Source organism: Apteryx mantelli, chromosome 8 (genome assembly GCF_036417845.1).
Source record: "Apteryx mantelli isolate bAptMan1 chromosome 8, bAptMan1.hap1, whole genome shotgun sequence".
Lineage (NCBI taxonomy): Eukaryota > Metazoa > Chordata > Aves > Apterygiformes > Apterygidae > Apteryx > Apteryx mantelli.
The window spans coordinates 30,451,266-30,475,348 of NC_089985.1; the positions used below are offsets into that span (position 1 = coordinate 30,451,266).

The following is a 24,083-nucleotide window of genomic DNA, read 5'->3' on the forward strand; positions in this document are numbered from 1 at the left end:
GGCTCTGATCTGCGAGCCCTTCTCCCCTGACACTGTTAGGGCACGCACGCGGACCCCCACGAGGGTGCAACTGCAGCGCGAGCCGGGAGCAGCGTCCACACGGGAAAGCTTAGGGACACACACCTCGACTGCTGCCGGGCGCTGCGCTGCCGCGGCCAGGGCCCGCGCCAGGCTCAGCGCTGAGTGCAGTCCGCAGGGGCTGCGCCCAGAGAGATCAGGGAGGCGCAGGGAGCCTCTGGCACCCAGGGTATCCCCCAGGACAGCATAGTCCTGGGATCTTCAGTGTGCAGCCTGCCTGGTTCTGCTCAGCCAGGCGGGGAGGGAGAGCAGCCTGCGCTGCTCCCCCGTCGGTGCTGGGCCCTGTGAAAGAGGCAGCTGGTTGCGGTGGTCTCAGTGCAGAGGATGATGGTTTGGTAACGGCCCTTGCTTTCTGCACGCAACTGCTCGCTGCCGAGCATCTCGGTCATGCCCGTGCTGCCCTGTGGTGCTGCGGGTGTGCAGCCGCTGCAGAAAGGTCTCGTGCTGCTGCTTCAAGTCCATAGTCTCTGATGGCGCTGAAAGCACAGCGCCTGTCATGGTAGTGATCAGAGACCGGCTCGCCTGGGCTCGTTGGGAGCCTTTCAGAGAGCCACAAGTCCTAGATTAAGTGGAGGAACGCTTGGGCTTTTGTGATGGTGGGGGCAGTTCAGCAGTAAATGAGGCACTTTACAGCTCTCTTCTAACTTGCAGCTCCTCCTGGACTGTAACCTACTTTCCTTTTCCTCCTGCTGCTCATTCATCTAAGAGCTTTCGTCTAAAAGGAGAGTTTTGAAGGGGCTGTTTTCTGATGTAAACCCGTTGTGTCTGGGCAGGAGGGTGGGAAGAGACTTTCCTGTTAGAGTTCACAGCTGTTTGGCTCAGTCCTGGCTGCTCTGGGGTGGGCTGCACTGGCACATCTCCATCAGTGCCAGAGCAGCTGCCAGGGCACCCCTAGTGAGGGCATCTTCCAGGCAGGACCTCCGCAGGTCTACGCACCGGATCTCATGGGTGGGATGCAGCAACAACCTGGCAGTTGTCAGCACGCCTGGCACATCAACAGGGCGCAAAACGAGCCGGCATGAGATTGCAGCATGGGAGGAAAATGCTGTGGGGAGCAAGGGAGGAGCATGCGCTGGAGGAGCATCTGAACAAGCAGATCACTGGGAGCAGCATTAGCTGAGGGGGTCATGCACGGCCAGCAGCAGCCTGCAGCTCCTTGAGGAGGAGAGAGGTTTTGAACAGGGCTGCTCCAGCCTGTGGCCTGTCCCACTGCCCAGCAACACAAGAGCCGTCCTTGCTGTATGCTGTCGGTCACAGTGCGCGGAGGAGTGTGACGGGTCAGGCACACACCTGCACTACTCTCTGACAGGCGCCTGGGGCGCTTGCAGTGAGGGCATCCCTCGCTAGAGCTGAGGCTCAGCAGCTGTGGTCGGAGAGGAGGAAAGTCCAGGACATTTTCGTTTCCCTTCTGTGTCATAGGATAAGCCAAAGACACTGGCTAATTCGATAAGTTTGCAGAGCTCTCTGGAGACATCCAAGCAAACCAAAGAGCCCAGTTCACCAGCGACAGCTACAGTCCCCTCGGACGCTCTGCTGCTGAGCTTGTTAGCACCGCTGGCTGACGTGTCCCCTCTCGCTGCCCCCACACATGCGCACACACACACACACACACACACCCCACTAGTGAGGCTCTGCGAGTCTGAAGCAGGTGTCGTGTCCGGCTCCTGATGAGCTCGTACTGATTAACGAGGAGGCACTGAAGCCACCCAACCCTGTGGGCCAGAGCACCCATGCTGCTGCTCCTGTCACCCGGCCAAAGTGGTGCTGCATGGGCACATGGACAAGAGCTGCTGGCCACCAGCCCTGCACGATTAGGTAGCTGGTCTCCCTGCTGGAGTGCGCCGAGCAGGGAAACCTTGTTTAGTGCGTTATTAGTTGGGTTAGTGTTATTAAGCTTTCTCATGTTTGTGGTTCTTACTTCAGAGAGGGGTCATTTCCCCACTGTCAGCCTCTCGGTACTGACGTACCGCTTTGCCAAGCCGCTGAGAGGACCAGCGGCTGGGCAGCGTCCGCGTACGCCAGGAAGCGAGGCTCATGCACGCAGCTCTGCTCGTGCGCTGCAAGCCGGAGGCTCTAGGGCACTAAGCAGAGGTTGTTGGGGCTGGGCACAGTCTTCCCGGCCACGAAGCAGCGCGAGTTTCCCCGGTACCTGCCACCCGTGCGCCCTTGCTGGCTTCCATTCGGGCAGGGGCTGCGGGTAACAGCGAGCAGCATTAGCTCATGGTGTCAGAAGCGAAGGACGATTCATTCGCTCCCCTGCTCGTGGCTGCATCTCCGCTTGTTTGTCAGCATCAGGGGAACGCGCTGGCCAGAGCTGAAAGCCCGCTGCGTAACGGCCAGCTGCAGAGCGGACCCTGGAGCCAGGCAGCCAGTCCTGTGCAGGAGGGAGGCTCCCGGTGCTGCGGCAGATGGTGCCTTCCTTTGCATCTTCATCTCTTTGTCTTTCCATTTCTGAACCTCTACGATGATGACTAAAGGCTAATGGGATTTCTGTTCTTGCCCCGTTTCTTTTCTTTGCAGGTTCCAGTGTCCCCAGTTGCCCGAATATTTCAAGTTAGTTTTAACTCCTGTATTTATCTTTGACACTTTTGCTTTTTCTTTCTCTCTCCCTTTCTCTCTCGTCTCTGTAATTTTTGTTTCGATGTCATGAAGGTCACCCTCACTCACAGCAGTCTAGAACGGCAGTGATTTCGCTTTCTGACATGATGTGTGGGCCCCACACAGGCCAAGCTGGGGTACTGTTTGCACGGCACGACAGCAGTTCACGGCAGCACAGTGCTAAAGGAAACCAGCTGGGTGCCGGGCTGCCAGGAGGCTCCTGCTGCAGCCCTTGGCCTGCTCTGCAGCCTCCTGCCTCCCGCGCAGCTGCATGCCAGGCCCCGCTGTGGCGCAGGCCTGCAGCTGGCCCAGCGTGGGGGCAGATAACCTTGGCTGTCCTGGAGCGGGGGCCAGCTAAAAGCCCTACTGGACAAATTGAAGGGTGCTCTGTGACCCGGTGGTTGAACACTCCTCCTACCTCAGGCAGACCAGCTTCCCACAGAGGCTGGGTCACCTCTGCAGGTTCGGGAGAGGGGATGCTGGTCTCGGATGGAGTAGTATGAGGACTCTTCTTTGTACTGTGAGCTTCAGGTTCATTCTCAAACAACCATAAAAGTGTGTCCTCCTGGCTTCTCTATGTACAAGGGGTCTGTGTGTGTGCATACAGGAATGGGGGAAGTACGTAGGATAAATGCTTTCGACCCCAGGGCAGAGCCAAGAGCTTTGCAGTCTGCAGTCCTGCAGTGTTCCTGAGACCTCTGAGCCCTCCCAGCCTGGTGGGGAGCTCACTCTCCTCTTGCCAGAGGAAAAGCGTGTGGAAGTCCTGGTAGGGCACACAGCTCCCTTCTGTCTTGACCCGCACTGTTTGTGGCTGCTGTTCCAGGGTCACCATATTGGGTTATCAACTGCCTCTTTCTCCCTCTCCTCTCCTTCTGCTCTTGCAGCTCCTTTGGTGCTGCAATGCTCCCTTGATGAGCAAAACTGAATTTTGGAGGGAGGCTCTTGCATTTCTCAGTAGAGATGCATGTCTGCAGCTCTGCTGCGGTCCATGGCTCTTAGTGCTTCATAAATGACCACATTGGTAGTCAAATAAATCACATACTGTGGTTGTGTTCCAGCCTTTTCCTTCTTCCAGCCCCACGCTTCTGCCTTGGCCCCGCACTGCTCTCCAGTTTAATTGCTCATCAGTAACAGCTCTGCATTGCAAAGGCTGCTCCTGAACTACAGCCTCTCTGGCACTGATGAGCAAAGTGTGCAGAGATCTCCGTGGGCCTGCTCAGCCACCCCTGGGAGCCTGGTGGATGAGGTGGCAAACAGAGGATCATTAGCAGGAAGATTCCAGCACAAGGCAGAAAAGGGATCTTTCCTGCCCCGTCTGTCCCTGTGCTCTCAAGCAGTCAGTGGATAGCTCTGTACTGTCAAGTGGTAGAAGGACGAGGTGTGTGTTGGATCCGGTCTGGCCTTTATGCAGCGATGGCAGGTGCTTTTGGCAGAGGTGTTAGGTGCCCTGCTGTGCAGCGGCTGCGGTGTAATGTGCAGTGACACTTCCATGTTATCACCTAATGACTTGTCACTGCTGCGTTAAATGCACATACCCAGCCTGGGGACTGCTCCATCACCTCAGCGGCCCATCACTGCCATCTGTGGCAGTGTTCAATTGCTCTCAATTGCTCCTGAGCAATTGAGAAGCTCCTGGCCATGCTCCAGCCTGTCTCCCTGGGTGTGAATCAACAGCTTCAGCCTATTAATAATCATTATTACCCACATAGGGTTTCTGGGAAACCCACAGAACAGCCGATGGAGTCACGAGCCTGGGGCTCTGGATGAGCCAGACTTTGGATGAGTTGTTTCACAGGCACGTTCCTGCCAATTCGCCATCATGGCTTCAGGGAAAGGGGTTGCGACATTTGAGCCCTGAATCCCAGGGCTCACATCCCAGCAGGGCTCCCTCCTGGTCTTGCATGCGCCTTCTCACAGTACTGTGTCCCCGTGCGGGATCTGGGGGATCCCCTCCTCTGGGCCCTGTGCCGGGGCAGGGCTCCTGCTGTGCCCAGGATGAGCCTCCTGGCGAGGCCTGACCGTGCATCCCATGTTAGACAGGGCAGGGCTTCTGCCGCGGCTTGAGCTGCATCCCAGCTCCCACCAGCTCTCCCAGGAGCTGATGTTGGGCACATCACTACGCATGGTGGCTTGTGCTAGCCAGCCCCGCGGAGCTGGGTTTTTGGACCCCAGAGATGGCTCTTTCTCCTAAGCACTGCTGAGAAGTGCTGAGTTACGCAGCTGTGGGCACATCTGTTCCTTAGTTCTGGGAACGTCAGGTGATCTCCAACCTGGGGAGCAACCGTTCCTCCCTGGGACCTTCCTGTCTTTCTGCAGCCCCCACAGGAGACAGGGGCGCAGTGCCCGCCTATCCAAAAAACTCTGCATCTGCCACAGAAACTTCCTTGGCACAGGTCTCAGAGAGTTTCTTTTTGGCTAATGTAGTTGTTAGGGATAAGTCAGAGGATCGGCCTCAGCCCCTGGGGGAGAGAGCGCTAGGAGAATCAATGCGTTCAACTTCAGCCTGTGTGGGAGCCCCGGCAAGCACATTGACAGCATCTCCTCGGCCCATTTCTGTCGGGGCTTCCCTGAGCCCCTGCCCACGTGTGGCCTGCTGTGTGCCCGGTTGCTGTACTGTCCGAGCATGCTCACCCGGTCATGCACATTCGCACATCACCTTTCTTTTTGTTTCACCGAACCGTGTGCTCTGAGAGTGCGTGCAGCATGCCATGTGATCTCGCCGACTTCCCATCCATCCTGCCCAGCGCTTCACGTAGTCACACGTGTCCGCCTTGCACCCACCTTTTGGGTTTGCCATGCACATGCTGTTGTCGAGCCTTCCCCGGGCGTGCAGAGCTGTAACCGTTTCCCTCCCCCCTCCCTCTTCCCTCCTTGTCTCCCCTGGCAGGCATGCGCGATCACCCCCCCATCCCTGTGACCGACCTCGCCGACAACATCGACAGGCTGAAGGCCAACGATGGGCTGAAGTTCTCCCAGGAGTACGAGGTGAGCGTGAGAGCGCGCCGGGCAGGAGGATGCAGAGCAATGCTGGCCGGGGTTGTGCTCGGACCCCCAGCAGAGCGGGCTGGAAAGCTGAGCAATGCCTCCTCCGCACGAGCATCGCCTGACCGGGCCCCAAGCCAGGCCTGGGCGCCTGCCAGCTCTCCCTGCCAGGCCCAGAGCGGTGGGAACTTGCCTTAAGCAGTCGACGCATGGTTTGTACAGGAGAAAAGGCCTTGCAGCTGATCGCGCTCCAGCCCGCCATGCTCCCACCATGGTTACGGTCTTGGGAATGAATGGGAGCCTGTGTCTACCCGCCTGGGTTGTGGCTGTTTAGTTTGTCCTGCTTGCTCCGCGAGGGCTGCCCTCCGTGCGGGCTGGCTGAGGGATTTCGGTCCTGCACACGGCACCCCCTGCTCCTTCGGTTCCCTCCCCGTTCAAGCTCAGAGCGTTGCTGCTCCTCTCTCTTGGCTGTCCACCCCTGCGGGCAAGCGCACATTCGTGTTTTCTTTCCTGCTCTCCCCAGCTACTCTCCGCCTTGCACGCTGCTGGACTACACTGGCATTAGCCTCTGCAATTCAATGTGTTGGCTGCCAGAAAACACACGATAGCTCTGCTAATATCCTGCTGCCCTGGCTCACAGTCACAGGCCTGCAGTCCTGAGCTGCAAACTCCCCTCTGCTGCTTAAGCACGCTTCCTCCTCATTTTTAGCGGAGCCCCTGACTATACTGTGAGCACCGCCAGCATCCTGTCTTCGCTCACGCACACGGGTGTGCGCCATGCGTGTAGTACCCCCCATCCTGCACTGCGCCGTTTCGAGCCCTACCCCTCCAATTCCCGTTCTCCCCTGAGGACGACTTGCCAAGGGGGGTGAATGTGGGGAAGGGCACTGACTTGCACAAGGGCACTTGCACAAGGGCCACGTTTCCTTTCTCACCGCTCTCCAGGCTGGATGACTAGGTTGAAAGCTTGTAAAGTTGGGTAAAGTTCCTCTGCAGCCATTAGAGCTGCAGTGACAGGATATTATGTTTTCCTGTGCTTACATGCAGGACCCACTTGAGCTGCAGGGGACTTGTAAATAAAACCCCCACTAGTATTAAAGAGGGAATAAATTGGGGAAGTGTCCTTTGCATGTGTTATCACTTCTGTTTGAATTGTTATCTGTGCCTGTGGCCTCCCCTTCCTGCAGCATGCCCACACTGATTTATGAGATGAGATCAGAACATGTACCCACGAGGTAAGATTATATATGCCGGGAAAGGGAAAGCAGATCTCTGTGTTGAGAAGGTAAGGGACGAATTCCAGCTAGTTCAAAGGGTGTGCTGTGTATTTCTAAGGAAGGCACTGAGCTCCTGGTTAAAGATGCCAAGCGGAGGGCTTTGCTGTCCCTCCCCATACTGCTGTCAAGACCAGGGAAGAGCTGAGCTTTCACCAGCTACAGCATTATATTGCAGCTCAGGAAATGTTTAGAGGAATAATATGCTTCCCTTGCAGTTATCCGTGTGTTCATGTATGTCCTGCAAGTGTGGCGCCAAGGTATGCAGCCGTATCTATCTGCCTTGGGCTTTTTGTTACCAGTCCAGCTGAAATGTAAAGCAAGGCTGTCAGCTGTGCTACAGGCAGATTCTGCCTCTGCTGTGCGGTGGGGATGCAGCAGGATCACGTCTGTGCACTCCCATCCTTGCACTAGGCCTGCGCCATTTGGAGCCTGCAACACAATACCGGGCTGGGGAACTGTTTCAGAAAAATGGGCATTAAGTAAATTCTCTTAGCTGTTTTCATGAGCCATTCTTTTCTCATTTCTCTTTCTTTAGAATATCATGGCTGGTCGAGAGCACCAATCAGTTGTACTTTTCATGTTGAAGCAGCTGTTAAGTAGCTGATTGTTGCATGTAATTTTTTTCCACTGGATTCTGCTGCGTGTGACTCCTCACCAGCTTGAAATTACTGAAAATGACAGTGCTTGACACTAGGATGGGCCCCAAAGCAGAAATGGCTGTCCCTTGTTGGTGTGTGGGGACCAGTACAGTCATCTCCCATTTGAGATAGCACAGAGAAGAAGGCTGGACTGGGTTTACACAGAATGCCAGCTCCCTTTGCAGGGCTGCTGGTGAGATGGGTCCGGGCTCATCCTGGTCCCCATATGTGCAGGTCTGGCAGGACACAGCTCCCTTTGGGGGAGCTGCAGGGTGGCTGAGTAAGGGAATTTGCAGAGTGGGTGCGAAAACGGCGGAGGTGGGAGGGAGGGTGCTGTGCGGCACAGCCTGCACCAGTGGGTGCTTCCCGCACGGAGCAGGGCGAGGAACCGCAGCTCCCTCCTGTGCAATTGCAGTCACTGTGCGATCGTGCAGTCCCAGCGATGCCCCTGGGACCACGTGAGCCCAGCACCTGTGCAGAGCTGGGGGGTGACCCAGCACTTCAGCAGTCAGAGGTCCCGACCCTGTTTCCCTCTAGAGCTCAAGGCACGACAGTGCTGCCTGCCCAGGCGCACGGCACAGCTGAGCAGGGAGCGCCAAAGGAAGAGGGGAAGATAGCACAGAACCCCCAAGGCCCGTTTGCTGTTTGGTTATGCTTTGGAAGAGCTGCATTTTAAGTGTTTTCGCACAGCAGCCTGGCAGCCTAACGTCTCAGTGGGGCGCAGGGCTGTTTATAGATGGCTCGCGTCCCAGGAGCGGTAGGCACCCCAGACGGAAAGCAAATATTTAACAGCACTTTAACCAGTGAAGCCAGCTGCCCAGAGCCATCAGTCTGGCGCTTGTCATGGCTGTGTTAGCGACAGCGCGGTAACCTAGACACAGGTTACAGAAAACAAGACCTGTCAGCACCTCCTCGGGCGCCTCGGAAAGGAGCAGAGAGGGTGGCAGAGATTTCTCAGAGCAGTCTGGCCTCCATTCCCGCAGGTCAGAGAACAAATAATATTGCTCACACCTGCATGCCAGCCCACCTGGCCGAGCAGCCGGTGCGACAAAGCCAGCGCGGAGCAAGCAGTGTGGCGGCTGCGGCGTGAGCAGGCTCCTGAGGCTGGCAGCAGGAACTTGCAATCCCAGCGGGACCCCTGGGTCCCCCTGGCAGGACGGGGGAGGTTGAACTGCCGGGGCTGGGAGCGGAGCTGGCTGCGGGCAGGGCTGCCTCTGCTCCCGGCCTCTCTGGCGTGGGGCAGGCAGGAGCTGGCACAGCGCAAGCTGACCACGCTTTCCCGAGCGTGCAGCAGAGCGGGCGGGAGCAGAGTGCAAGGGCCTGGCAACTGCTCCTGGCCTGGCCGCACCAGGAAAGTATTTCATTTTTAGTGTACAGTGAGAGCCACAGTGAATTTACAGTGTGGGATTAATGGAATTAAATAAGTAGAGGGGAGGCTGAGCCCCTTAATTATTTATCTGTGCTGTGTGGCGGGTGCTGAGGCGGTGTCGGAGCTCCTCCTGTGGGCCACCTTCCCACGCTGCAGCCTGCTGACGTGGGGCAGGATCCTGCCCTTGGCCGAGGGGCGCCTGCGCTCATTTGAAGCAGCGTGCACACACGTGCCGTGTCTCGCACTCTGCCCGTGGGATCCATCCAGCCGAGTGCTGCTGTCCCCTCTGTTCCCATTAGCACAGACTGGGTCCAACCAGGGCTGGTTCCTGCTAGCTCGTGGCTGCTGCCATTTCTGGGCTGGATCCTGCACCACCTTCCCAGGGCAGAATTTTTTTCCTGTGTCCAACCTGAACCACCCAATGTGCAACCTGTGGCTGTTGCCCCTAGTGCCTTGTCCCACAGGCACATTCCTCCAACTGCCGGCCCCTGGGAGCAGAGCGGGACGGAGGTGCCCGGGTGCCAGGCAGGGCACCTCTGCCCTCACGGGTGCCTGCTGCACCTCGCCCCAGTGGGCAGCTGAGCACACGTGGGTTTCTGCTCCTCCCAGGGCAAGGTGATCTCTGGGCTGCTTCCCTGCACGTAGCCTCGCTGTTCTTTAAGCTGCGCATCTGAGTGTGCTCCTGCTTCCCAGTGCAGCTGTGCATCCCCAGAGGCTGCATCCCCCTCCCCGCAGTTTTGCACGCAGCTGGAGGGAAGCAGTGCTGGCCTGCCTAATGCCCTGTCCGCTTGCGTTTCCCCTAAACCCACCGGGGCCATCGCATCTCCCACACGTGCAGCCCTGGCAAGGAGCAACCTGCCCCTGCTCGGCCGGGCGTGCTCAGACAGGAGGGAGCTGCCGGGCAGCAAGAGGTGCCGGGGACCCCAGGGCCAGGTGAGCCCGGCGGTGCTGCACCGGGGGGACCGGATAGCATCTGGGGAGCCGTGTACTCTGGGTTTAATGGGCTAGTCGGGAAGTTGTGTGGCAGGCATGCAGCACTCACGTTCCAGTAATAAGAATAATAAGGCCAAAGCGCTGCCAGCGATTGATTCAGGAGCGCATTATGTCCTTGTTTGAGACGTAGCGCAGATTGACAGCGGTCAATGCCTGTGCTAATATGGCTGATGTCACGGGAGGCTGAGAAGCACTAATGGCCCGTGCACCTTCCCCTTGCCGTGCCTTTGGGCAGCAGCTGGGGCTGCTGAGTGGCGCGGGGCCACCCCCAGGCTACCCGGCTGCCGAGGCCGGCCGAGCCGCGGCTCTGCCCAGCTGTCTGTGCCTGCGAGCTGCGGGGACTCTGCCCCAGGGGTCTTTGGAGCTGCACTGAGGGAGAGGGGGACAGCAAGTGTCCACGAAGCAAACTGACACCTAGGGGTGTTTCCAAGGCATTTGTGAAGTGCTCTGGAGTTTACCAAACAGCCTTTTCCAGTCCCTTTTCAGTGGTCTGGCTCTGTCTTTATGTTGATGGCAGTAGCGGCAGGGATCCCTAAGCTGCTGGGGAGAGATTGCACCTTGCACTTCCATGCTGGGAAGGAGGAGTTTTACTAATTGGGCTTTTACTCGATTTGCACTTGCTGTCTTACAGCATCTCTCCTGTCACTGTAAAGCAAAGCAAACCCAGAAGTTTTGGTGCTTTTAGTTTTGTTCCTGGCTCCTTTGTCTCCCATTTCCGAGCCCTTCTGCTTTGTAGGAAGGATGAGTTGAAAGTGTTACTCTCATGAAGTTTTGGGATGGAGTGGTGGTTCCCTTGAGTCCCAGAGAGGAGCAAGGGGAGACTCCCAGTACGCGGCAGTTGTGGAGCAAGGGAGGGAACAAGGCAGCGCTGCTGTAGGCTGGGTGGCAGAGCATCCTACGGAGATGGGACAAGACTTGCCAGTAACCACTCCATGTAATGGGCTTCAACTGCTTTCCAAGCAGCCTATCATCCTCCCATTTATTTACTCATTTGTTTGCCTTAAAGGGGGGAACAGGTGTACATTAATTCATCACCAGAGTTTAAATTAAATCATTTTACTTCTAAATGAGTCACTAATTTGCAGGAGTATTTAGTTAGAGCCTCTTTGCACTCAGGTGCTGTATTACTTCTGACTTTCTCACCTGTTTGCCCTCTTAAGAGGCTGCTGATGATTAGACCATTTCTGCACATCGTCATTTCACATCAAAGCAATTAACCCTAATGGCAACACCTTGATGCTGCTCCTCAGTTCGGGGGGCTCTTTGCAGCCTCATGTCCCCCAGGAAATAGCCCTTTCACTGCTGTGGCAGGACACTGACTTACTGTGCAACGTGCCTGGGGAGCCCTGCAGCCTTTTGGCTGTGATTTGCAGCATAGATTGAGTGTCAGTCCTGAGCAATCACTGCCTCTGCAGAGGAGGTAGGATGCCAGCATCCACCTGCACCTGGCGCTGAGCAGGCGTTGGGTGCAAGCAGAGTTGGTGCTTCATTGTGGTGCTCCTCAGCAGTAAGAAGAAGCTGGCTTGCACCTTCAGGGCCAGCCTCAGCTCCACAGCCAGCTAGCTGGCTCCCCGCATTGGCTATCTGTGCGGGCTTAGGCCACCTTATTGAGAAAGAAGCATTATTTTTGTCTTTAGCAGGCCTTGATGGATTTACCCCATTAGTTTGTCTTGTTGCTGAACCCGCACAGACCTCCTGCATCCATGCTGTTATGAGGCAAGGACTTCCACTGCTTTATTACATGTTTTTCCAGGAAGTGGCTCCTTTGTTTGCTTTGGACCTCCCATGGGAAACTTTCGTTTGCTGTCTCTAGTAATAGTCTCGCGAGAAACAGTAAACACCCCTTCCACATGGGTTTTCTCTGGGCCACTCAAGATTGACTAGCCCCAGTGTCAAATCCCCTCTCAGAAACATCCTTACACGTTTTGTTCCTCTTATAAAGACTTTTTCATGCCTTTGGTCATTTCTGTTGCCCTTCTCCAGTTCAGCTGGCAAGCCCTGCCGTGAGGTGGGTGGTCGTTGTCCCTGCCACACAGTCCACAGCCAAGGTAGATCAGCATCTAAAAAGTTGATTCAGTGAATGCCCTACTGTGCAAATCTGAATAAAACAAAGTGTCCCGGAGAGCCGTGAGCTGCCCCAGGACACCTCCGTGCGTGGGCAGAGGAGCGTGCAGGGGCCATGGTAGCCCAGCCAGTGGGTTTCCAGCCAGGAGCGTTTCTGGCATTCACCGCTCCCACCCACCCTGTCGCAGCGCCTCCGAGTGCTGCTGCTGCCTGCTTATTACTCTGATAATAGAAAATTATAGGTTTTCTGAGGGAAATGTCTATTTACATCCTACATTTCCCAAACTACCTATTAGCATCGCTGTGATGTCACATCCTCCTGTGCATTTCCGTCAGCGCTGGCCTCTCTGCCTGCAGGCAGCCAGCAACGTGGGCTGTGCGGGGACGGGCCGCTGCCGCCCGGCCCGAGCCCTGCACGTGCAGCCAGACCTGTGGTGCTGCTGCAGGGACTCAGGCGGTGCCGGTGCTCCGCATCCGAGCTGGGTGCCACAACCCACTGCCGGGCGTTGGAAAGTGTCTCCCTGACAGCGTGGGAGAGGACAGGGGCCAGCGACAGGTGTCCCCCTGTGCATGGACGGTGGGCGGCTGATGGGGCTGTGCTGCCCAGCTCAGCCTGGTGCCCATGGCTGAGCCAGAGCAGGCTGACTCACGGGTGTTTTATTGCCTGAGAAACCTTCTGACACAGCTCTGCACCAAGCGAGATGAACGCTGGTGCCTGCAGAGAGAATGATGTGCGGTGCTTCCTCTGGCCTGGCCTGTTTGCTCAATACAGTACTTTTGCCTGTGGGCCAGCGAAGCTTCAGGGACCCTGAGTCAGAGCATGATTTTAAGAAGGCTTTGGCTGTGTTGGAAATGTCGGGAGGGTGTTCGTGGGATGACTGATCCCTGGCAGTAGCTGCCTGGCCTGGGCCTGCCCAGGGCTGCATGTGTAGAGCAAGTCCCTGCCTGCGGCAGCTGTTTTATCTAGGTACCTCTTCGATCTCTCTCACACACACACATCTCTGAGCCAAAGAGGCCATCCCATCTCAGAGGAGTGCTTTGGGGATGGTCCTTTTTCCCCTTGTTTTGTACACCAACAAAGACGACCGGAAAGGCTTTGGGAAGGGGCTGTGTGGAGGAGAGCAGGGCTGGATGCACAGAGATTGGCACGGCTGTGCTGGGCAGGCCACCAGGCACATGGCCCGTGGGAGGAATTACCGGCTGCGCAAGGCTAGCGCTGCAGGCGGATCATGATGTATGCTTTTCAGGCCGTTGCATAGCATGAGGGCCTTAGGTCAAGATTTATAACCACGTCTCTTCTCCGGGTTTATAGTTCTTTGTCACTCTATTAACTCAGACGAGAGATGTTTACATTGCATAAGTAGCTGGAGCAGCAGATAGTAACCTATCAATTTTCATGACTGTTCCCCAGCAGAAGCTCATAGGCTCTCTTACAGGACACTAATACCCAAAGCTCCTGGGGCGCAAGACACCCAGGGCTTGCTATATTTCAGGAGACTGCAGTTCAACAACTAATAAAACCGCTAGGTCAAGAACTGCACAGTCAGGTCCCCGTGGAGTCTTGGCATGCGACCAAATTTCTGCTGGCGGGTAGCTCCAGAGGGAAAGATGAGTACAGAGTGAGAGCGGAGGTAGAACTGCATCTGCAGCTGGCTGCCCCAGTGAGGGGCTGCTTTGGCCTACAGGTCACAGGGAGACAGGTCCCACTCCTGTGTGGGAACTGGGCTTTAGTGTGGTCTAGCTTGACACAGCTGCTGGGGACACCCAAGGAAGCTGCATCTGGCTGGGGGAGGGGGATGTGGGAATGCAGATGCCCTTGCTGAAATGATGTGTCCTGCAGTGTCCTGCTGTGCCATAACCACTCCTGCCTCCTTCCCTCCCTCTCTCCACAGTCCATAGATCCAGGGCAGCAGTTCACCTGGGAGAACTCCAACCTGGAAGTGAATAAACCAAAAAACCGCTATGCAAACGTGATCGCGTATGACCACTCACGTGTCATCCTGACCTCCATCGACGGTAAGAGAGGACTCCAAGGTGGGCACACCGTCATCTCTGGGTGGCATGAAGGACAGCTGGGCAAGGATACTTCTGTACACATCAGGACAGGCATGTGCCCTTCCAACTGCTACAAAGAGGCATTCCTGTATGATGTAGGAGTGGGGTGCATATGTGGTACCTCCACCCCAGGAAATGGCTGAACCTGACAGTGGCAGAAGACCACATCTTTCCCTATTTTCCACTAAATAGGGGAAAACACCAAGAAACACATCTAGGCATCAGCTTTGGCAAATGTGTGTTTCTGGTTGGCAACAGAAAAGCTTCAGGAGGGCTTTGCAGAGCTGCTGCTGCTAGTGCCAGCCGGGGTGTCCGAGGCAGCCCCTTCCCTGGCCCCCGGGAGCCCTTCCCCTTGCTGCCGGTCCCCTGCATGACTTCAGCTGCCTTCCCCAGCTCTGCTTTCCCCAGCTGGGCCCTCCGCTGAGAGGTCCTAAAGAGCAGGTTGGGGGCCTGTTCACCCTGCTCCTCTCTGTCCCAGCCTGGCTGCAGAGCCAGCATCTTCCCCAGCACTGGTTGGTGTTTGCCCCCAGGTGCCCAGAGGAGTGCAGGATGGGGGGGGCCCTGGTGTTCACAGCACTGACCCCCGTGGCTCCACACTTGCAAAGAGGGCTGCAGGCTCTGGGATCTGGACTAGTGCCTGCTTGTAGTGCCTGCTTTGTAGTCCCCTGGGAGGGAGCTGGAGTGCAGCTTTGGGAGGCCAGGCTCACACAGGCACCCATTCCTTCCTATTTTATAAGTAGCCCCTCTCCAGTGCCAGCACAGAGCCGCTCCTGGGCAGTGTGAGGAAGTTGCAGCTAATTGAATGCACCCCTGCTTGGGGGAAAAGACTAGGGCTTGGCTTTGCATACAAGCGGTCCTGCAGTCATGATGCCCTTTTTCTTGGGATTAAGTGTCTTTTCTAATGCTAATGCACCGCTCATCCTCTGGGGGAGGAGGAGGGGATCTGGCTGGTACCTCGCAGCAGGGCCTGCTGGCAGCAGCAGCTTTGTGAAGGCATGGCATGGCTGGTCGTGGGCAAACCCCAGCAGACAGCTGTGGGGTGAGCACGTGGGGGAATCCCTGTCCTCCAGCGTGACTGAGTTGCTGTAAGTAGTGTCTGTGTCTTCCCGGGAACCGTTCCCAAAGCATCCTGCCAGATGCCTCACGCTCATGCCAGGGGTGCCAGGCGCTGCACTCCAGCTGGTGCAGCCTCCCCCAGAGCCGCCAGCACTTTGTTCCGGCTGGAGGCTACTGGGACCTGTCGAATATTCCCCGGGACAAAAGGGTGAGGGGGGAGACCCTCAACTCTCTTTCCTTCCTCCAATGAAATGCAGATGTTCTCTCCTTGGGAGATGAGGAGACTTCCTGCTGCTTTTCATCCCTGCAGCTGGGCCCTGAGCAGCCCGAGCAGCCCATGCTGAGCAGAGTTTGGAAACTCAGCCTCAGGCCAGCATTTTGCTGCATTTATTTAAGTAACTGTGTGTTTGCATTTTAAAGGCCTTTAAAAGAAAGTCCTTTCTTATAAGGTGGTGCAGGCAGGATGGGAGCTGGAGCTGCCTCTGCCAGCAGGCAACAGAGGGAAGCCTTACACCGAGGAGGGTTTTGGTGATGGTGGGAGGAAGGTTTCAGGCTCCCCATAGGTTACTTTGCCCCGCAGGAAGGGTGGGAGGACATTCTTTGCTGAACATCCTCTGCTCACAGATGGACGCATGAAAAGCAACAGCATTTTTAAAAGGTGCTGGAGGACCATAACAAATAGCTGGTGAATTTAAGACAATTACTTCAATCAGTTGCTTGGGGCCAAATGAGCTCCTTAATATTCCCGCCTGTGAACTTCCGTTTGTGTGCGGGTGGCAGCTGTCTCGGCTTTTATGCTGCCTGATTGTTCCTTGAATGTGCTGGTTACAAAGGGCCCTTCTTTGTTCAGGCGCCGTCCCTGCACTGTGCAGGGTCCCTGGGAGAGATTCTGGCATCACCCTGTACCACAGACTTCTTAAGAGCCTGTGAACATGCCAGCCTCTTCCCCGGCCCCCATGGCCCAGCAGCAGGATGGGTGCGGTGCTGCGTGCTGCCCCCGGAGTAACGCTTCGCCTTCTTTCTCCGCAGGGGTACCGGGGAGTGATTACATCAATGCCAATTACATTGACGGGTATCGGAAGCAGAATGCCTACATCGCTACGCAGGGACCGCTGCCGGAAACCCTCAGTGACTTCTGGAGGATGGTGTGGGAACAGAGGACAGCAACCATAGTCATGATGACCAGGCTGGAGGAGAAATCCAGGGTACAGTGTGTGCTTCCTCTCTTTTCTGGAGCTGATGGTAGGAGCAGGACAGAGGGATGGGGACACATCACAGTGTAAAGTGAATCGGCTCAAACCCAGAGAGATGCAGGTCCCTTGGGGAGGCCACTGCTGCAGGCACCACTGAGGGCTGCAGACATTCCTCAGGCAGCCCAGCCACCACCCTGCAACAAGTGCCTTGTGAGCATCTCTTTTGGGGGCAGAAGGGTGGCAAAACCTCCTGTTGCTGTGCTACTCTGTAGCCTCTGCCTTGCCTGCATGCATGCATGTACACCCATCCTTTTTCTGCCTGCAACATTCGCTCCAGAGGGAGAGAGGGAAGCTCTGAAGTGGGGAGTTGTTGACAGTCCCTGAAAGCCCAGGGGCTGCGTCCCAGCAGCTGAGAGCTGCTATGGGTAAGTGGTATCAGCAGCATCCTGCAGCTTGACAGGGCCCTGGCGTCCCTGGCAATGCAGGGGAATGGCTGACAGAGTCTCGTTGCAATAACAAGAATAATTTGTGCCTTGTCCAATGACAACATGTATAAACGATCAGTTCATTCTGCCAAGATTAGATATTCTGATGTAATAAGTGCAAAGCTGCCTGCAGACCGTGGGGACAGCGTGGGGTGGAGAGGAGGAAGCAGGAGCCCTCGCTGTAGATGGTGCTTGTGGGGTCTGGTGACAGAGGTCCCTACTTGGCCCCTGAAGCTTGAGTACTCACAGTTTGTAAGCTGTGACCGAAATGCTCAAGCGCCCTGATGCACCCTTGGGCAAAGCCTGCCCAAGCAGGAGGCAGCTTCTGTCTCTCGTGATTGGGTTTGTTCCTAAAAGTAAAATTTTAGCAGTGAGCGTTTGTGCTTGCAGAATATTTTAGCGTTGCCATGCCAACCACAGGAGAAGGGGCTGTGTGCTCAAGCTGTGAAGCACTGGTTATTTTTAGCCCAATAAGCTCGTTCTCTGGAAGCAGAAACTGTCAAGTTTGGGTTTAGCTGAAACTTTTGCCCGCATGCTCTCCCTCCATTTCAAAGCCTTAGCACTGGAACGTTTGCAGGGGTGTCCCAGCCCACACTGGCTGGGAGGAAGCAGCTGGAGCAACAGATCACTGTGGCAAAACAGATCTGCCTTTCCTGCATGTACAAAAATAGCCTTTGTTCATGGGCTTGCCTAGCTCTACAAATGCCCTGCTGCCCGCAGGAGAAAACCAGTGCTCCCCGGAGGGGAGCCGTCTCTGGGGATCTAGCCCCGGCTTTGCGCTCTGCTTCCTGGCCGCACAGCCCTGCCTGCTCTCCCAAAACAGCTGCGATCGCCCACCCCAGCACAAACAGGGAGGTACATAAGCCTGACCCACCTGCGGCTCAGGGCTAGGCGCAGGGGCCGAACCGGCAGCATCAGAAGCTGCTGATCGGCTGCTCTGCAGCAAGGGGTTGTATGGAGATTTTGCTCTTTCATATTTCGGTGGTGAAACGTTCATCTAAAGTATGAGGAAAAGCCCTTTTTGGTTGCCAAGTAAATCTGTGCCCAGAGTCCTGACTCACTTACCTTCTGGGCTGCTCAGCTGTAGGAAGGTGCTCCAAGGTGCGTGTTTCTCTGAGATAACGGGTTCCCTTCGACCCCACAGGCGCTTGTCTTTGATTGACACATCCATGCTGCTGAGCTGTGCATTATCTCCCCCCAGCACGCTCCCTGTCATGCCATCCCTTAATTACCTTCTGCGATACTGGTTTCTGTCCCAAGCACAGTGCGTGTGGCCAGCCCTGGGCCGGGCTTTCAGCAGCGGGATGGGCCCCATGAATCCCTCTTGCGGGCAGAGGCAGGCAGCCTGCCCAAGCGTGCTGCCCAGGGGCTGTAGGCTGGGCCGGCCGAACCCGGCCCCTGCGTTTGTTCCCTGGCTCGCTACCTGCCCATCCTTTGGCCCACGGCCAGCACTAATGAGAAAGGGGCTGTTTTCTCAGGCGCTGGTGGAGGTCACTGCTGGAAAGGCAGGCTCCTGGTGGAGGCCCAGCTGCTCCTGAGCCACACCAGCCCCACGTGGACCGTGGGACTTCTGTAGAGGGAGGAGAGCGAGGGCTCTTCCCTGGAGAGCCACGATGGGATTGCTTGGCCTGAAGGTGCCTCATGGTACCCATTTACAGCAGGGCCACAGTAGGGAGCTGGGATTTGGACACACAGGAGATCACTTCTGTCTTTTCTTTGCATTTTCTCTGTTTTTTGTTGGCTTCTGCAGCATCCTCCACAGCAACCTGCCTGCTCTCCCTGTCCTCGTTCCCCTTTGGTGATGGGTACTGAGAGCTCACTTAGAAGCACACATTTCTGGGACTGAGAAAAGTTCCAGTCACTTTCCATTGCTGCCGGCTTTCAGCACGAGCCCCTGTTTTACAGCTTACTCCACTCTGCAGCCTTCAAGCCTCATCTAATGCAACCACATGATCCCCTTGGATCCCTGCAGTGTCACTGCCTGCTCATGTCCATGGGATGCCATGGGACAGCACTGCTCCAGGCATGGACACGTCTCAGCGTTACTGCTGGTGACCTTACCTGTGAGGCCCCTTGCACGAGGGCTTTGGGGCAGCACAGAGCACGTCTCTGGCTGCGGAGCCTGGGGCTGAGCGGCAGGGCTGTGTGGCGAGGTGCCCAGCACAGGGCAGGCTCTGCCTCCTTCCTGAGTGAGCTCCACAAGTCCCCCTTAGCATTGCTGTGTGTAGATAAGCCGACCAGGACCAGCAGCAGCTTTGCAGCCCTGTGGGGGTGACAGTGCTTTAAAGGGTTCCTGAGCTGCAGGGGGAAAAAAATCTTTAAAGAGCATCGGCTTTTATGGTCTGCAATTTCAGCTGGCTTGATGGTCCAAATCATCCTCCCTTTTTCATGTTTTCACAAAGCGAGAGGCACATAAAGGATAGAAATGGCTGGATTGTGCAATTTAGCTGCCTTCAAAGCTTTACAATCAGTTTCAGAATCATTTGGTGGCAGTTCAGAAACACACACTGTAGATTAGCTTTCCCAGAGCTCTGAGCATGGTGCGTCCCAGCCGGGGTGTATTGCACGAGAGTGACGTTAAAGCAGAATTTCTCCCACCGTGGGCAATCCCCAAGAGCCCAAGCAGAGCCGGGGTGGAGGGACATCTCCTGGAGCAGCGCCTTGGCTTGTTCTCTCCCTGCTCAGAGCACCAAGCGGGCAGCTCTGGGCTGTGATCTGCCTGTGCACTTCGTGTCTCCAGGCAGGGGTATAAAGATGGGCTGGTCATGAAGGGATCTGAGAGAAGAGGGGCCTGGCAGCCCCGTCCTGCCCCGCTCGGCCATCTCGCTGGCAGTGAAGCCATCTGGAGTTGGCGAGCAGGGCCAGGAGCAGAGCACAGCACTCCAGCTGAAGAGGGGTGCCCGGCTGCTCTCGCACACAGGGCATCGAAAGGGAGGGCCAGCAACCACTCAGTAAAGCCGCAATAAATGGCTGTTCAGGACATTACTGTGCTTCTTAAGTTAATGAGAAGAAAGCACTGCCAGAAGAAAACATCTCTTATCTGCTTTAGTGCCACAGTGCATCGGCTTCAGCATAAAATTTACAGAGCTTGAAAATGGGGCATAAACATTATGGGTAAATTTGGCAGAAAATGTGACTGACTCTTATCTGGTCATGAATAAATAATTTTCAATTACCAGCCCAGGCGCTGCTATTATCCCTCGCAGGGAACTCCTCTGAAGTTTGTTTTGTGCTCGTGCAAACACGGTGCTGCAGTCTGCACGCGGCAGGGAAGGGAGCCGCTCTCCCAGAGGTGGCAGGCTGGGAGCCACCTCCCGCACGCGGGGACGCGGCCGTGCCGCTCACCCGCAAGCCTGAGCGAGGCGCAGGCCGGTGGGATGGGAAGGCGGTGAGCGGCGCTCCCCGGAGCCGGCAGGATGCAGTTCTGTCCCTCCTCTCGCCTCCTTTAGAGAGGGATCACGTCATCCCCGGGGCGGGAGAGGCGAGCTTAGGTGGCTGCAGATGCCGGCGGTAGCTGCCGCCCGCTTGCGAGGACTGGATCGGTTTAGCTGTGAAATAAGGTTTGCGACCTCAGAGTTGTTCATTCTGCAGCCAGTCATCTTAAAATAATGTGCTGCTCCGAGCCGAGCAAGGAGGAGAAATCTTGTGAGATTTGTGCAGGGCCCGGCACGCCGTGAGCACGCTGGCTGTGAGCACAGCTCCAGGCCTGCAGAGCGGCTGGAAGAGCAGGTCGCCCCGGAGCAGGGGGAGAAGCGCTGCTCCGAGTCCTGCCCCGCACAGGGCTGGGGGGGCTGGAGACCACCCCGACTCCTGCAGCACCGTCAGGCAGCCTTGCTGCGGGCACTTCCACCACAGGACCACTTAGTGAGCCCAGACCCAAAAAGGTAGGGGCAGCTGCATCCCCTGTGACCCGGGGATGCGGCACAGCAGCAGCTTGAGTGCTGGAGTTGGGCTCTTTGCTCTTACCAACCCCACCCTGCCAAAAGCGCCTTCAATTAAAAGGCAGAACTCCATTGATTTCTAATTAAGCCTGTTGTTTCCCATCCCACACATTCCCCTGTAAACACGCTCGGCTAATAATTAAGTTTACTATTCCTTGACAAGCACAGATGATCTTCCATTCACTCCTCTCTCCTAGGGCGGGAAACCATTTTCGGTGGTGTGCACTTGGGTGGGAATGAAGTCTTTCTGCTGTCAGCCAGGCGCTGTGGCTCCGCGGGGCAGGGGAGCCGGGCGCCAAGGTAAACAGGGAGCTCAGGGTGCCAAATTAAAGAGGGAGCTCAGGCTGGTGACAGCGAAACTGGAGGAGTAGTTTGTAAATGCAGAGCTGCGAATAGCCGAGGAGGAGGAGGGCATGGGCAGGCGAGCAGGGAGGGGTTGGTGGGGAGATGAAGGGGGCAGCAGGTTGGGGCCCTGGCCCAGCGTAGGGCGCTGCACCCAGCTTGCAGCAGGAGCTGTGACCGGTAGCTCAGACTGCCCAGGCTTTTGGTCTATGGGGTGGGAGGGGGAGAGGCACGTTTTGGCAGGGTTGGTGGTCTCGAGGGAGCAACGGTGTCTGTAATGGGGCAGTACACGCTGCCCCTAGGAAGCAGTTTAAGGGATGGTTTTGCCTTGGGCTGAGTCTTCTCGCAGGGGGAAAAGAAGTCCTGGCTGTGTCTGAGTTCGCATCTGTGCCTTGCTGTGGAGCAATTTTTGAAGCAGATAGGAGATTTGGATTTCAAGGGAGGCAGTGCCTGCCAGAAGGGCAGGCCGGCATTTCTGGAGGGTGCACAGTGCACTCGATCTTGTGGCGGTGCGAGAAGGGCGGCAGGGCTCAGCCCAGAGGGTGCAGCGCCCAGGCTGGAGGCCTGGCTGTGGGCTGGATCCCATCTCTCATCAGGGTGGCTTGCTGTCCGGGGGACAGGCTGGCAGGGCCCACCATGGGGCTGGGGGCGTTGCTGGGGGAAGGTTGTGCCTTCTCTATGCCCCACCACACTGGATCCAGAGCCGTGTCCCTGTCTCAGCTCAGTGCTGCGGGTCAAAGACCTTGGGCTGGGAGAGCAGGGGCCTGGTGGGGACATAGGCTACATCTCTGCCTTGCCTCGGCAGCCCTTCGAGGAGAGCCTTTCCCAGACAAACCACCGCTTTTCCGGCAGTGCTTCACCAGCTCTCCTCCCACCGGCCCTGCAGCCCGGTGCCACTGGCCTGCTCTCAATTGGAGGCAGCTCAGGCTGGGAGGGATACTGCAAGTACAGCCCCAAAGACCCTGATATTTCCCTACAGGAGACAGAAGACAAAAATTACAACAGGCACAAATCTCTGCTGGTGCTGCATGCTCTCTTTGCACCTGGTAGTGCTCTTGCTGCTGCTGTGCCTGGTGGCCTGACCCCCTTTGCCACCTCCTGCCACTGTCTGCAGAAGCTAAATCCCCTCTTTGAATGTGGATCTTAGGAAAGGTGCCCAGGGTGTCCTGCCACTGCTGCAGATTGTGACATTCAGGAAAAAGGAAATCCCAGTGCTTAGGATCTCTTGCACAGTGAGTCCTTTCTACTGTTACCCTCTGGAAGGCAGAGCCCTGTTCCTCACCCCAGATGCCCTAGCCAGCAGCCCAGCACTGACTCTTCCTCCTCTCCTCCCCCTAGGTAAAGTGTGACCAGTACTGGCCGAGCCGGGGTACAGAAACCTATGGGATGATCCAGGTCACTCTGCTGGACACAGTCGAGCTGGCGACCTACACCGTCCGGACCTTTGCACTGTACAAGGTATGGCGCTGGCTCAGGCTGTTTGTGCTGCAGGTAGCGCACAGGCGGTGCGGTGGCTGGGCCCTTCTGCCACTGCCAGATGCTGTGGGGTGCCATGCAGGGGAAGCCCGCTGTGCCTGCCCAGCCGGCTGTGTGGCTAGCCCACACACAGGCCATTTCTCACAGCTGGGCTGCAGTGAGAGATCAGCTGCCGGTTGTGCATCCGACTGCTGCTGGATTTTGGCCAGGAGACCTGATGCTCTCCTGTATGCATGCAGACCCTGCGATGGGGCCACAGAGCAGAGGCCGTGCTTGCCTCTGGCGAGTGTACTTGTAACAGCTGTCCTCCCATTAGAGAGACAATATAGGAAGCAGGGAATTTTTAGCACTCCTGTCGCTAATAATGCAAATGGAGGGGCCGTGCTGACGTGCGTGCCCTTCTCTCCTGCCTGCTGCACACCTCATTAGTGGTTGGAAATCCCAGGAGGCAGTGCTAGCAGCAGCGTGTCGCAGCAATGCAAACAGGGTTTGCAGCAGGCTGCTTCTGTGCATAACTGAGTCTGGGCCATGATGGCTGACAGCACAGCAGGGCCGTGGTGGGGACCCACTCACGCCCCGGGAAGGCATCTTGCCCCCAGCGGTCACCCAGCCAGCCCTACCACGTAGCTGCAATACATCACTCAACTACGCTGAGACAGAAGAAGGACAACCGCTGTGGATGCGGGACTGATCCAGCCATCCTGTAGAGACCCTGTGATTTGGAGGAGCAGAGAGCAAACTTGCTGCTGTGGCCCTTCTGTGGCCAGTGCCCATTTTTCCCTGAGCATGTGGTGAGTGCAAGGGCAGTGACCCCATGCTGTGAGGTTGGAGTCATTCCCCCTTCCCGCTAGGCTGCTCCAGTCCTGCAGAGCTGCTCTGCTGTCAGCATCAGCTGGCTTTCCACAGCTTCATCACCTGGCCTTTTCCATGGAGCATCCATGGGTATGGAGGCCTTGCAAGGAGCCTGTACTCGGCCTGCAAATTTTCAGTGGCAAAAGCCCTCTATGTGCACTCTAAACTCCTCTTGAACTTTCTTCACCAGAATGGCTCCAGCGAGAAGCGAGAACTGCGACAGTTCCAGTTCATGGCTTGGCCAGACCACGGGGTACCAGAATACCCTACCCCCATCCTAGCTTTCCTGCGACGGGTCAAGGCCTGTAACCCACCAGATGCTGGACCCATGGTTGTCCATTGCAGGTAGGTCTGTGTGTTTGCAAAACTGCACCTGGGCACATGCCTTCTGGCTACAGGAGTCTTGAGTTGTCCAGCTAAAAGCGGTGACTCTTGTTCCTGCAGGGAAGGTTACACGGCAGCATAACCCTCGCTGCATACTTGGTCGGGGAACAGGTCAGTAGCTAGTGGCAGCAACACAGTGGTGAAATTTGTATTGCTGCTGCTCTATCAGATTAAACAGTGCTACTCTACAGAGAGCCTCAGAACACGCTTTTTCTTGCAAAAGAGCAAGCAGAGTTCAAAAATAATGTGAATGTGCTCAGCATAAGTGTATGGTACTTTTCAGAGGTACAGCATGGACAG

The 24,083-nt window shown here is 56.5% G+C and overlaps 1 protein-coding gene across 6 annotated transcripts in view; it reads left to right on the forward strand.

Moving 5' to 3' along the window:
- Nucleotides 1-24,083, forward strand: part of PTPRF (protein tyrosine phosphatase receptor type F) — a 398,429-nt gene that overhangs the window by 363,597 nt on the left and 10,749 nt on the right. For all 6 annotated transcript variants that reach the window (XM_067301063.1, XM_067301065.1, XM_067301066.1 and 3 more), the window contains 5 exons: nt 5,564-5,661; nt 13,892-14,015; nt 16,140-16,315; nt 22,410-22,529; nt 23,590-23,744. In XM_067301063.1, the coding sequence (XP_067157164.1) occupies nt 5,564-5,661; nt 13,892-14,015; nt 16,140-16,315; nt 22,410-22,529; nt 23,590-23,744 (673 nt within the window). The remainder of the gene's footprint in view (nt 1-5,563; nt 5,662-13,891; nt 14,016-16,139; nt 16,316-22,409; nt 22,530-23,589; nt 23,745-24,083) is intronic.